Below are 14,949 nucleotides of genomic sequence, written 5' to 3'. Positions count from 1 at the left end.
TTTCTGAGATCTTTCTGTGTATGATTTTTTTCATTCTGTTTGAGTTTTCCCATTTGTTAAGTCTAGAGGTATCAAATTTCAACAGTCACGGGATTAAAAGTGTAATTTGAAATGTTTAACAAAATAAATACAATATAGATTAATTGGTGGTGTTCTAAGTCAATGTGGCTTATAGGGATCCATTTTTGATGGAGCTTGATGATGTATTGCTAGGTTAAATACTTAGTTCCTTTAGCTTTACCTTGAGTGACAACCTCCCTGTAGCCCACTTGGATGCACTTAGCTTTTTGGAAGGATAGTCAGAGCAGTTTGGGCTTTTGCTGCTTCTAAAGCGCCATCTTGGTTCTGCCCCTCTACTTACAAATATGGCACCGAGAGCCACACACTGATTACAAATAGTCTTATAGTCTATGCTCTATAGTGATATATATGTCCATTAATGTAGCCTGTGATTACATTGACTTTCTTCACTGATGCATATGCTCCTTCTCTTCTCCTTTGTTGGATCTCCATCTGATCCACACCCTCTGACCCTAAGAGTCCTGTGGGTTCTGTCCCAGGCCTTTTCTTTTCTTTTGAAATTATTTCACTTAGTGATCCCATTAACTCCCATGAATTTAATCACCACTTTGAGGCTGATGATTCTCAAATCTCCCTCTTCTGCCCCCAATTTTCTCCCAACCTCCACTCTTGCATCTTCAACTGCCTTTCAGACATCTCAAACTAGATCTTCGGGAGACATATTAAATCCAACATATTCCAAACTGACTCACAAAAGGTCAAAAGACATGGACTCAAGGGGAAGAAATCCAAGTGATCAGCCATGTATGAAAAAATACCCCGAAAGACCAGTTCTGGTGGTCAGGGGGCATTTCTTTTCCCAAAGCTCTCGGGGTTCAGGTCCTGGTTTCTCTCCTCTGAGGTCCTAGGAAGGATGCTGTCCAAGATGGTGGCAGGGGCTTGACTCGCTTGGCTTGGCTCACGGCTGCCTCCCTCAGGGCGCCTCCACACTTTAGCTAAGCCTGCTTGCTTGCCTTGAGGGCTGTGAAGACAATGGAGGGAGCATATTCTACACGTGGGAGTTAGCCAGGGCAAAGGCATGAAGACGGATGATTCCTATTCAGTGGTACTTACTGGCTATTAGGCGCCTGGAACTGGATGTCTTGTTGACATTTCAAACACAACATGTCTGGATTACAGCGCAGGTTCTTCCCCCAAATTCACCCCCACTGCCCACCTTTTATCCTTATTCTCTTCTTATTTCTGTCCTATCTGGCGCCCGTGCTCACAGCTTCCGAGGAGGACTCTTCCCTCTCCCAGCTACCAAGCTGTGCCCATTCTGCCTTTACCTCTTGAATTCATCCCCTTCTCTCCAGCCACAAGGGAGTGCCCTGTCTCCAAGGAAACGACCTGACCTCACCTTTACCTTTCGTGGATTTTATTCCTATCTTTGTAGATTGTGTATTCTCAAGATAAAGGCTTGTAGCGCCCGAGGCACAGCCGCACAGCAGTGAAGGTTTTTCCTGGGTCCGGAACCTTGTTCTCCGCCCTCTCCTTCCTCTGGGACAAGGACCCTCGAAGATGGCGCTCCTTCCAGCTCTGAAAGGGTTCTGGAGCTGCGAGGCCGGCCCTCCCTCCTGTAGCAGGGTCCCGGCCCAGGCCCATGTTCAGCCGACTCAAAAGCCCCATCGGTGGCGCACACTTCTGGAAGGCTCGTCTCTATGTTCCCAGAAAAAGCGTCAGGGCCGACGCGGCGGGCCGGGTGACTCGGGCTAGGGCCGCTCTGTTCCAGCACCGTTCCTTTGTGCGTCCGTTTTCTTCCTTCAGAGGTGGGAGAGGACGGAAAAAGCAAAGGACTGTCCCGTTTCTCCTTCCCTCTGCCGCCCCGTTATCTATCCCCTTCCCCATCATCTCTTCTCTCTGGTCCCAAGTCTTTTAGTGCCCTTATTTAAGCCACCTCTCAGAAAATGCCACGGGATCCCCGGAGCCCTAATCCAATACAAATAAAACGCTTAAGGGGCAGTGAGGTGCTAATGATACAGATCCGGAATAGGACCCAATGCCTTCCAGGAAATACCAAGCTGGACAGGAAAACACTTGGCAAACTTAAGCCTATAAATGTGTCCTTATCACTATAGTCCAAGGGGGGAGGGGATGAGAAAGGCTGCAAATAACTAGGCTATGAATGACAGGCACATTGCAGTCCAAAGCTAGCAACGGCATCCTCCGAGTGGGAGGCCCGCAGCAGTGGGGCAGGTTTCACGGCAGGGATGGCACCTGAATGGATTCTTGAATTTTTTTGCAGTTTAGGCGCAGGGAAGGAGTGAAAGCAAAGGTCCCCAGGCCAGGAAAGAGGGCACAGTCTAGCTTGCGTGGAACATGAGGAGTCTGTGATTGGCTCGAAATGTATAGCCGGAGAAAGAGCCCCCAGGCCCAGCTGGAAAGGCAGCTTGGGAGTGGCAGGGGAAGGCCTGGAAGCGGGATGGAGACCAGCACAGGTCTCTGGGGAGGAGGCATGGAAAGACCCAAGCTCAGGCGTGGGCCGCAGCAGGAGGGATACTTTCAGGCAGGTCTCTGCAGCATGTCCTGTCCTGATCCGGGTGTGACGAGAACCGCAGCGGCCCTGGTGTGGGCAGGGGGAGCGGCACTAGGGGGCCCCCAAACACAGCGTGGAACACAAGCCCTAAGCCTTCACTCAGAATGTCAGTAGCTGTAACGAACTCAATACGAAGGCCCAAGTTAGAGAACTTTTTGGCTTCTTTGTAGATGAAGGATCTAAAAGCTCATCTAATTCATCACACTTCAGGAACAATGTATAGGCCAGTCCAGTTTCATCTCTATAATTAACTGCAGAAAGCTTATTTAATCCTCAAATCCTCTTGTAGAATAGCTTTAAGTCAATTTTTAAACTTTTTTTCTGGCAAATCCTTGGACTCCCAGGAGACTTTTCTTGTAAAGAAATCCTGTCTCTGTAAGACTGAATGAGAGGCGAAAGATTCTCACATTCCCCTTCTGTGGTAGGGTCTGAAGTCCCGGAAAGTGGCCACAAAGACATTTAATGCTCCACAAAACTGCTACTCAAATATGAGTGACACAGGACATCCTTGGGAGTGTGAGGGCAGGGCAGGACAGGACAGGGCGCTTTGAATAGTTTATTGGATTTTGTAACACCACAACTACCCTTCTGGATCAACTGGTGTGATAGCAGAGGAAAAGCCTATTTCATATATAAAACTAGCATATAAATACAATAAAAAGGGGGAAAGTAACACCTTTTAAGTCCCCACCCCAGGCAATGACCCCCAAGTGTTCCCTGGGCTTTGTTCCAGGTGACTGTGCAGGGCATGGCATAAGATGTGACATCTTGTGGCTACTGCGTAGCTACTGGACAATCCTGTCCTTTGGGCCGCTCTGGCCTTCCTTCTATCCCCAGGGGCTAGGGAAGACGTGCAATTATTTGTATACACATTTTTCTCATGTCCTCGTGGAAGTATAGCTGACAGGAGAACTGAGGTAAAGTGATCTTCTGCAAGTGTGACCACCTCCAGTCTCCACACTCCACAACAGGCTCAGGGACAGTGTCTTTTGCACTTGTGTCCACATGCCAGCTAGCAGGGACTATTGTGACAACCTTGGGGAAAGGCTGACCAAAAACTTAGGAATAGAATTAGTAATTAGGTTTTGCTCTCCGCTTCCTTAGTTGTGACATTAGTACATTTATGCATTCTCTCTAAATGTGAAGATGTCAAGCTGGGAAAAAAAGCCCCAACTTCTAGAGAATGTGAAAGTCTAGACTTAAACCTGTTTCAAGCTAGATGTCCTGTGAATAGAACGACAGCATAAAGTCAGGAAGACATGAATTCAAATCCAGCCTCAGACACTAACTGACCTATGTGAGCTGGAGTCACTTAAAGTCTGCCTCAGTTTCCTCAATTATAAAACAAGGATAATGACATTACTTCCCAGTTGTAAAGACCAAATGAGTTGATATTTGTGAAGCTCTTGCCATATTATGGTTATTGTAAGTCTAGCTTCTAAATAAGAAAACTGGTCTAGGATGAAGAGGATGACTACCACAGGCCTGATTTTGAATAGTTTATTAAAGGAAAGGTGAAGCATCAGTTTCAAATTGTACAAAAGGAAAAACCTCATATTGTAAATGTACAATTTACAGAAGTACTAGCAAAACCAATCAAGGAGACACTCAAAATACAAAAATCTATTTGACTTCAAACTGAATTGGAAACCCATTGGAGGTACCTAGATATTAAACTTTTTTTTTTTTGTTTTTTGTTTTTGTTATACAGTATTCTACAATTCTAAGTTAGGATTCGGTTTTCCACAGAGGACTGTGAAGAACAAGACCGGCCTGTGATTGTGACTCAAACCGTGCAGCATCAATCATGATCCTCCCCCTGTCACAGAACTACTGAGCTGACATGTTAATGCAGCCATTCCTGCTGGCCTCTTTCCAAGAGCATCGCGGCTCTACTGGCCCAGCACTGTTGTCTCCCTCTTAATTACCCTGGCTGAGGAAATGCTGAATTAGCAAGTCAAACATTTTTTGGCAACCAAGTCTTATTTTGAGGACTGTACACACATTTTGAAAAAAGTCTGAGCTTTTTGTGTTTATTAAGAGGATGAAAACATCCATTTTTCCCCCTCCTTCCCAACAGGTAATCACTGGGTATGCAGATTTTAATCTTTAAAAAAAAAAAAAAAAAAAAAAAAAAAAGAATGAAGTTTTTGGTAAAGAGAAGGTCTCATGGTTTTGTTGCAGCTGCTTTAAAAATAATCCCTCAACCAGAAATAGCTGTTCTTACAGTGGATGGCTGTGTTTTGAAGTTCCAGTGCTAAAGTAAAGAATCAAAAAGGATAAGGAAAAGTTGTTTTCTCAAACTACAATAGCAGCAACTGGGCATAGTCAAAAAAGCTAAGCAGAATATAACTCCAAACCACTGAAGACATTTAAACCTTTTAGAACAATGATTAGCTCAGGACTACTAGTTTGGCCTTTCTTCTGTTGTGAAAACTCACCATTTTTCTCCCCACAAAGAATAACTTTTAATATGCACAGTTAACACTGAAAATGTAGCTGGATTCCTTGGTAAGCTTAAGAACTTCACCCTCTAAGCACACACTTCTATGCAGCACATACTTCTAACTGGCAAAATTAATTTACAAAATTAGTCAGCACATAAGGGTATTTACTGCATGGGAAGTAGACACATCTATGGTACAGTTAAAATCGATTCGGAACAGTAAAGTGATTATTTTCCTAAGGAAATGGCAGTCTGTGTACCTTGGGTTTGGCAGGGCATGACATAAGTGATAAAAACAGCAAACTGATAACTTGAGAACTGTTTGTTTGTTTTACTGAGAATACTTTATTTGCTGGTATAAGTCGCTAAAAATGCAAAGAACAAATTACCCATAGAAAATGTACTGTGTTTGTGTCTCCCTGGTGCTATATAAAACGCATTGTTGCACAGCATTTGTTGGAAAAGTGGCTGCATGGACATTTCTGATTTTATGCCCCCTTATAAATAAAAATAAACCTTTCTCGAGAGTATATAAAATCTGGGTTTTTCGCCCTGTCTCGGGATGCGTGTGTGCACGCGCATGCGCACATGTGTGTATTTGGCAGCAGTACACTGGGTCAGGGCCCCGCCATGGGTCGTCAATGTTCTGCTCCTCTCCTTGCCCGTGGACCACAATGTCAACCACATCCAGTGGGTTCAAAAACACTCTTCTGCAACCAGGATGACCGGCTTATATAGCATCACCGCTAGTCAATGACTGACTGGCATAGGTTTAATAAAAATGGTTAGCTCTTAAAACATAAAAAGGCAAATGTTAAAACAGTTTTAAATTGTACAGCAGGAAAATAAAGTTAAAAATATTTTTTTTCACTCAATGCTGAGTTTTCATAAAACAGGTGTACAACAGTTTCTCTTGACAACTGTCTTAAAAATTTAAAATCCCCACCCTCCCATCCAGAAAAAAAACACACACATCTGTATTGGGATAGTCCAGTACTAGAATACAAATGATTTTTCAGGTCAGTCTTTCTGAGGTGACTGTTCATCAACATTCCCTTGTGTAATTTACATGCTCCTCTCTTCTGCTCTGTCACTGCAAAAAGGGATTGACCATAATCATTTGATTAAAAAACAAAGCAGATCACATCAAAAGTGTTTTTTTTTCCCCATATAAGCTATCACAGTATATAGGCCTCTAGCTCTAAATAATAGAGTTCCAGGTTTATAAAATTTCTTCATCAGACTTCAGAACATAGGCATTCCAAATCCCTGGAAAAAAAAAATTGTTATACATAAATGAGACCCAGAAAATGAATAAAAAAACACCAGCTAAAGGAAATTAATATAGAAATAAATAAGCAGAACTAAAACTATACACCATGACTACAGAGATTATAAATAAAAGTCACAAAGAGATAGTAAAAGCATTAATAAATGAAAAGCCAATAAAGGTTGGAGAAGAGTGAATGAATGATCCCTCCCATCTCATAGTCCAGAAGTAGGAATAATGTGAATGCTGTCAGATACAGTTACTGTGTTGAGTGCTTTTGCTTATTTTTTTTTTTTTTTGGTCACAAGGGAGGATTTAATTTAGAGGGGAAAAATGACTGTGCATATATTAAAAAATAAAAACTACAGGCAATTAGGTGCCAGCCCTGCAATTAGGAAGATTCATCTTCTTGAGTTCAAATCTGGCCCCAGATACTTAAACCTATTTGTCTCAGTTTCCTCATTTGTCAAATATCTTTGCCACAAAAACCCCAAATGGGGTCAAGAAGAGTTGTACTGAAAAACTTACTGAATCGTCTTCTATGATAGCTGCAGAATCAAAGAAATCTGGCCTCAATTCAGCTCGTTCTCTTCGGTTTCTTGATGGGGGCTGAAAAGAAGAGTCATTTAGTGTCTTGTTTCCAGAGTTTCCAAACAATGACAATTTAACTTTAAAAGGTTATACTCCTCAAAAACATTTTTCCTTTTGTTTAAAAACAAAAACAAAACTAGGGCTTTGGAATCTCCTAGTGACAATTATGCATTTGTCAGTGTTAAAATGAACAAAATATTAAAAGCTTGAAACCATATTAAAAAGTAATGTAGAAAAAAATTTTGCATTAGCTCTTGGGAGTATTTTTTAAAGGAAAAGAGGCTATTAATATTGCACATCTAATCCTTGTCCATTGATTAGTACACCAGAGGTCAAATGCTGATTAAAGAATAATAGATTCATATTTTTGTAGTTACATTTGATGTAATACAGTTTTATAGGCAATCTGTAAAATCACTTAAACTTATCCAAATGCCCACAAGCATGATAACTTGGGGCTCAAAGATCATATTATTATTATTGTCATAACTGGTGTCCTGAGTACCCCTCAAATCACCTGGCACAGAGGAACTTCAGTATCAACCTGTATTGATATCCTTAAATATTTCAAAAAAGGGAAACATTTGTTGAAATTCTTTACCAGATCAATAACCATTGTGTCTTCAAATTCCTCATTCATATCTTCCAATTGACCCCGGGATGACATCATTACGTCTTCAAAGATGGGCTCAGCATCATCCTCCATAAGGCCCCGGCTAAGAGTGATAAGAGATACTTTAAAAACTATTCCAATTCCAAAAATCACTCCTGATGCTCTAGTTCTTTGTTAGATAAATGCTTCAAATGAAGAAAAATAGGTTTCCTAAATGCATTATTTAAGGTTCACCTAAAGAAATAATGGCTGGCTCAGTCCTAAATGAACCAAAAATTTACCTGAAATTGAATCTCAAATAAAACAGAAACATCAATCAGAAGAATCTCTAATTCTTTACACTTTCACCAAGACTCAACAACACAAGTCACTTCAGGGCTCAGAATCACTAGCATCACATGCAGACTCTGCTCTTTTGATCCTAGATGATGAACACTTACACTGCATTCCTGACTCCACTTCTCACTTTCATGTAGTTCATTCCTGTTCGGTCCTTTCGATTTAAGTCTTCTAACTTTTGCTGGCCTAACCAGGAGATCTGCATCTGAGGACTAAAACAGAGAAGATGTTCTTATTCATCTAGCAGTGGCCGGCTGCCCAATAGGGTAGAGTGTCGTGGTAATAAAGCATGGCAATTTGGCTTGATTACTCATCCAAATGTATTAGTTGGTTCATTTCTATGGCCAGAGATCTCAATCTCAAAAAGAAATTTAAAAACTATGGGTCACACGCAGCCAGACCTGGAATTTAAAATTCCTGGGGACCTGGGTTTAAATCTGCTTTGAGAAGCTAGCTGTGTGACCCTGGGTGAGTCCCTTAACTCCCCTTGCCTAGCCCTTACTGCTCTTCTGCCTTGGAACCAATACACAGTAATCATTCTAAGACAGAAGGTAAGGGTTTTTAAAAAAATACATAAAAACTTTGGTTCACTATTCATAAAGAGATAGGGATGGGGATGAATCGGCTGAAAACTGTGATCAGAAAACCAGTGTTTCGGAAGGTGGGATGAGAAGTCGGGAATCTCTTAGAGAAAAGATACCACATCCACTTGAGGATTTCTCTTTCAGTGTGTCACTTTTAGTAATACCACAGTGATTCAGTTCATTTAGTATTTATTAAATGTTAGGCCTTGTGGCTACAAAGACTAAACAGTGCACTGGGAATTCCCAAAGGGGATACACAGTGAGCAGAAGCAGAGAAGAGGGGCCCTGCATGCACAGGGGCACCTGAGTGACTGTAAGATTTTTGATAGAAAATTTGTTGGAGTGATGGGGTCGGGGCAGAGAGAACGAGCTCAGGGCTAGATATGTCAAGTCTGAGACATCCAGATCTTACTGCGTATACAAAAACACAATTCTGGAGAATAAACGATGTCTTCCTTCTCTCAGTGAATGGGATGCTTTAAATGTTATATTTACACTGCCCTCCATGAACCGTACCTATTATTTCCATCTATATACAACTCAGGAAAGAGATGTGAATTGATATTAACTACAGAGCCTAAAGGAGGAGGATAGGTGCCTCTTTTGGCCCCAAGAAAATGAAGTTATTAATAAATGTAGGCTCGACAGCTTTTTGTGGGAGATGGAGGGGGAGAGAGGAGGAAGCTCTAGGGCCACTGGAGGGTGGGCTTAGGTTCTACCAGGGTCACAAGTACCCTCTAATGAACAAGGTCCTCCTCCCCTGAGTGCTTGTTATCATAGGCTTGATAGGTCTCTGCCTGGATTTATCTTCTAGAGACAGCTAGTCACTTCACCTGTCTGCCTCAGTTTACTCAACTATAAATCGGGGATAGTAATAAGAAGGTTAAATAAGATAATGTTTGTAAAGTGCTTTTAGCACAGGGCCTAGCACATTACAGGTGCTTAATAAATATCATGAGGGAAGAGATAAATTATTTCCTATGAAGACAGAGATGAAGCACAACTAGTGAGAAGGATACATTTCTTCAGGCTGGAGGGAAGAGGTCTTAGCAAAGTGCCTCTTCCTTATACCTTCTGGGAAAACTCTGGAATTCTGTTGTAAACTCCTAGTAAAACATGTCTCTCAGACAGGATCCTTTAGTGCCAAGTGCCCTGAAGGTGGGGGACTGACACTTTATATAAATCTTAAGAAATTTGTCCCATTAAGTTAGGAGTGCTTAGCCTGAGGTCTGGGGACTCTTTAAAATATGTTGATAACAGCATTTCAATAAATTGCTTCCTTTCAACCCCAAGTATTTTATTTAATGCATTTGAAAACCTGTTCTTTAGAAGGGGCCCATAGGCTTCATCAGATGGCCCAAGGGGTGCACATCACAAAGAGGGATAAGGGTCCCTGCATTAAGTCACAAGAAAAATGGCTTTTTGCTTCTTTCTTCCAGGACATGAATGTGTTGCCTAGAGGGAAAGAGGCAAAATGAGCCATAGATCTGTCCTTGAACATGTAATGATTAGCCTTGACTTAGGATGGGGAGGAATATATTACTGGAGAGAAGGGTCATTCTTAAGTAAAATGGAAAGAAGTTTAATTGAGGAAAGGAGAATTTAGGACTCCACTATGGAAAACACTAAGGAGTAAGGAAAACTTAAAAGGCCAGCCTGAAGAACAAAGCTTATTGTAAAAAGCAATGTGAACTTTCTTATAGGCTAAGAGCTCCTTTCAGGAACTAGGATAAAGTTGATGTCTAATTTAGCAGGTTAATGAAAATCTTTGGTTTAAAAATGAAGGCAGTGGTGTAACCATGAGCGAATAGTTCTAGTAAAGTCTTCCAGTGTCCTCTGTCTCTAGCCTGAGTTTCTAGTCTGTTAAGCTGCCTCTCCCGAATATCTCACCTGTACCCTTACCATCCAAATACTGCTGTGTCCTTTTCCTCCCTAAACTTAGCCATTCCTTTCATTCCTCCTCCTAATACCTACCTCAATCATCTTTATTCCTTCCTTTAACCTAAAGACTCAGAAGATCACCCTACATTCTTGATAACACATCCAAACCCTTCGAAAGGAAATGGAAAGTCATTCACAATTGTAAAATGAAATTTATGTGACCTGCTTTTTAAAATCCTTGAAAAATATCCAAAAGCTGCAAAGCATAAATACATTTAACATAAGTTGAAGTACTGCCATACACAAAACTCCAATAGTTTCCTAAAATAGAGGACAAAAAGTAAACCTAGTAGCAACACCTGTATCTAATAGAAGGCCAGACTTTTGGTAACTTCTGGTAACATGCAAAAAGAACACAAGAAGTATTTAATAAATATTTGGTGAACTGAATTGGTTTATAATGCTGATAGTGACAAGAGTCAGTTTCAGTAGATAGAGAAGAGATGCTGTAATGACTATTATTCTCATTTCCCTGTGATAAGGCAAAGAGGGGTCAGAACATTAAAAGGTGAGAATGCTGAATTCTGCTGGCTGGATAAAAATGTTTCTGGCAAAAAGGACTCACAGTTAACAACTTTAAATAGTGGTGCCCAATGCCTGAAATTCCACTATGTGGATGACTTCTGGGAGTCTGATTCCGTAATAAGGATTCAGGTCACATTATAAAGAATATTGCTTCTGAAGATAAAAGTAAAGGTTAAATAAAACAGTAACAGTTTCAAAAGTTGTTATGTTTTGTTGTAAATTAAAAAAAAAAACCATTAAGCAGTGGAATGGCACAATAATTCCTCTCATGGTGAAATGAAGATGTTTGGACCATGAGGCCATAACATCACGATTTCTCACCTGTGGCAGAGAAATCCCTAATTATAGTTTAAATAACTAAGAGAAAATATATAGTCCTGTAAGTACTGATCTTGTATGTTTAAATATAGTGATACTATATCTCTTGTGAAAAACCAACCCTGGATTACTCTCTCCATTTGCCTCATCTGCTCCTATGCACATGTTGCCAAATGGAGCAGAATGAAGGCATACAACCTCATTGGCTACATACATTGCACATTTATGCTATCTAATTTCTCTTAGGTCCTTTCACTACAGCAAGGCAATCATTTATTCTCTTTAACAGATTCTCTATTTCAGTTCCCATAGAAGCTATTCTTTTTTTCAAGACTCCCAAACCTTCCCTTCCTCACCCTCTTACCTGAGGAAGGTGGCTCTTAATTTACTGAGACAACTCCCCATGACATCATCTCTCTTTCTTTCTGATAATGAGGTAGTTTGACTCCTTTTGTCAAGCCCTTTCTCATGTAGTCCTTACTTCTGTCCCTTCTAGTCTTTTCCAACAGACTCCTTGTCAGTTACCTTCTTTAACTTCTTCCCACCTCTTGGTTTCTTCCACACTGCTTTCAAACCTGCCTTAATTCTCATCCTCAAAAAACCCTAACTAAACTCTACATCTCTCAGACTGAATCTTTCTTGTCCTGTCTAGTCACTCTTAGAAAAAGCTGTCTATACTTGTGTCATTAGCATAGTGCTGGGCACATAGCAGGGATTAAATAAATATATATTTATTGACTGATTGCTTCTTCTACTTTCCTTCTTCCTCTCAGCTCAAATCAAACCACTCAGATTTCTTCCAGCTCTATCTTCTTCATCCTCATCTAAGGTTAAGAGATGGTTCTCCTCTTTGTAAAGACCAATCCCAATAAATGCCCAAGTGATCCCATTTCATCCTGTCTTTTCCAGGAGATTGACTCTTTTATCATCAACCACTCTCGTTAGTCTTCAGTTTCTCTTTGGCTGCCTCCCTGATACCTATGAATATATTCATTTCTCCCTTAATCTCAAAACCCCTTCACTTGATCCATCTATCCCTGCTACCTATATTGTCCTAAATAGAAGGTTATTTGTAATTTGTTTCCTCACTTTCTTCTCAACTCTCTATGGTCTGGCTTCTGATCTAATCATTCCACTGAAACACTACTCTCTCTGAAGTTGCCAGTGATCTCTTGTCAAATCTAATGAGTGGCCTTTGATTACTCTTTATCTTTTTTTGATTCTCTGAGGCCTCTGGCATTGTTGATCAACTTTTTAATACTCTTTTCTCTCTTGTTTTCATGACACTGCTTTCTCTTGGTTCTCTTCCTACTTGTCTGTTTTTCCTTCTTAATTTTCCTTTTCTGGAACTCCAACCAAGACTCTCCTCTTAAACATGAGTGTTTCCAAAGCTTTGTCTTCTCTAAAATACCACCTGGTGACTTTATCAGCTCCCTTGAAATTCAATTCTCATCTCTATGCATAATACTTTCAGTATCAACTCTAAAAATTATCTATAGAACATCTCAATATGGATGTTCTATAGATATCTTAACTTCAACACATTCAGAATAAAATTCATTACCTTTCCCCTTAAACCTTCCCTTTGCTACTATTATTTAGGGAACCACCAACTTTCTAATCACACAGGTTCATATCCTCAACTTCTTGCTCTCATTCTCCCCTTGCCCTTGTTCCTCCACTTGACCATGCAATCTGTTGCTAAGTCGTCCCCTTCTCTCCTATGACATTGCCACCACCATAGTGCAATAGCCTGTTAGTTGGTCTCTGACTCAAAAGTCTTTCCTTATTCCAGTTCACCCTTCTTCAGCAGTCAAAGTGATCTCTCTAGTTTTTCTGTTGGTGATTTAACCAGCTCCCCTGGGTATAAACATCTTTAAAGCAGCACTCCTCCATGTATCTATTCAGGCTCAGTTTCTCCCCTAAGCTCTGTATCACCAATTTACCTATCCAACCTATCAAACCCACAGACTCCTCAAACTCAACATGCCAAAATGAAACTTATTCCCTTTCTCCCCAAACTTATCATCCCCCACCCACTCTTAATTGTCCCGTTTCTGTTGAAGGCACTACTATTAACAGTTTCCCAGGGTTCCTAGTCTTTTAAATTGTCCCTTACTCCTGGACATGCTCCTTGATTGCAAACATTCAATTATTTGCCAACCCCTACTTTCACAGTATCCTCACATCTGAGTCCTTCGTGTCCACTTCCACAGTCACCACTTTGCTTCTTGCTTCCTTTTCTTGTCTTTTGCCTGGACTCCTGCAGTGTCTATGATGTTGATCTAATGATTCTCTCTATTTCAACACATCCTCCAATACAACTGCCAAAACACTTTCCCTTATTTGCAGATATGACCATGTGATTTCTCTATTCAATACAATCCAGTAACTTCCTGTTGCTTCTGGCCTTTACAATCTAGCCTCAGCCTCTTAATTAAAAAAAAAAAAAAAAAAAAGCAAGAAACCATATCTTCTATCTCAGAATCAATAATAAGTATTGGTTCCAAGAAGAGTAGTAAGGGCAACTGGGGTTAAGTGACTTACCCAGGGTCCCACAGCTAGGAAGTACCTGAGGGCAGGTTTCGACTCAGGACCTCCTGTCTATAGGCCTGACTATGCACTGAGGTACCCAGATGCCCCAGTCTTTCCATTCAGGACTCCCCTTTTTGTTTGCTATAATCCAGCAAAGCTAGCTTTCTCCCTGTGTTCACACACAGTACTTCATCTCCTATCTCGGTGCATTTGATCTAGTTATCCCTAATACCTGGAATGTATTATTTTTACCTCCACAAGATTCTTTTCTTTCATGACACAGCTCAAACATCACTTTCTATATGAAGCCTTTCTCAATTTACTCTTTGCTAGTGGCCATTCTTCCCCAACTCCTAAAACAGCCTGGTAGTTATTTATTCTTCATATTTATTAATAATCATAAATATTTTCTCCTGTTAAAATGTAAGATCCTTGAAAGAAGGGATTGTTTCATTCCTTGAATTTGTGTCTCTAGCACCGAGGACAATGCCTGATACAGAAGGTATTTAATGTATTCTTGTTGCTTCATTAAATAAAACATTACATGGTATATGTATTTTGTAGGGCGTCTGAAATCAGTGGCAAGAAGGTCAGAATATATTGACAATAAAGTACATTCTGTATTTTTTATTTATAACCATGATATAAATACTTAGTATTTGGATAATAATCCCTCTAGGTGCAGGTGCCCAAACTTGGGAAATTATGACCCACAATGAAATGAAGTCTGTATTTGATATACCTGAAATCAGGGTAAAGTATCAAATATCCACTGGTCCTGGGTTGTAACAGATTGGACTGGCCATAAGATAATTTCAGATGGAAAGACATGTTCAGTTGGGAATTTTGATCTGGTGATATTTTGAAATAACAAATGTTGGAAGATGCAGGGGTAATTTTACACTGCTCAGGCTCAGGATTCAAGGCACTAGAGATGCTTATTAAGTAAAGAGAGACATCCAAATTGATGTCTGGCTTATGTTGACTTTGCAAATAATTTTCATTTTCTTTTTAATAGAAACCTCTCATTTCCAGATTTGTGGTCTTAATTTATTGTAAAGACACAACTAAGAAAGGAAAATGTTCAGTATTGGCTACAATCACAATTAAAATAAATTTCACAACACTAAAAATTTCAGTGATTTTTGACATTTCTCTTGTTTTGGAGGATACAAAAATACTTTTCACAAT

The 14,949-nt window shown here is 40.4% G+C and overlaps 1 protein-coding gene across 1 annotated transcript in view; it reads right to left on the bottom strand.

Moving 5' to 3' along the window:
* Nucleotides 1-4,084: 4,084 nt before the first annotated feature.
* Nucleotides 4,085-14,949, bottom strand: part of STAG1 (stromal antigen 1) — a 257,933-nt gene continuing 247,068 nt past the window's right edge. The window contains exons 29-32 of the mRNA XM_044669151.1: nt 7,957-8,067; nt 7,505-7,619; nt 6,841-6,921; nt 4,085-6,311 (exon numbers count right to left, since the gene is read on the bottom strand). Of these exons, the coding sequence (XP_044525086.1) occupies nt 6,288-6,311; nt 6,841-6,921; nt 7,505-7,619; nt 7,957-8,067 (331 nt within the window). The 3' untranslated portion in view covers nt 4,085-6,287. The remainder of the gene's footprint in view (nt 6,312-6,840; nt 6,922-7,504; nt 7,620-7,956; nt 8,068-14,949) is intronic.

This window comes from Gracilinanus agilis, chromosome 3 (genome assembly GCF_016433145.1).
Source record: "Gracilinanus agilis isolate LMUSP501 chromosome 3, AgileGrace, whole genome shotgun sequence".
Taxonomy (NCBI): Eukaryota; Metazoa; Chordata; class Mammalia; order Didelphimorphia; family Didelphidae; genus Gracilinanus; species Gracilinanus agilis.
Note: the sequence above shows the minus strand (reverse complement) of the source record. Positions and strands in the feature narration are given on the sequence as shown.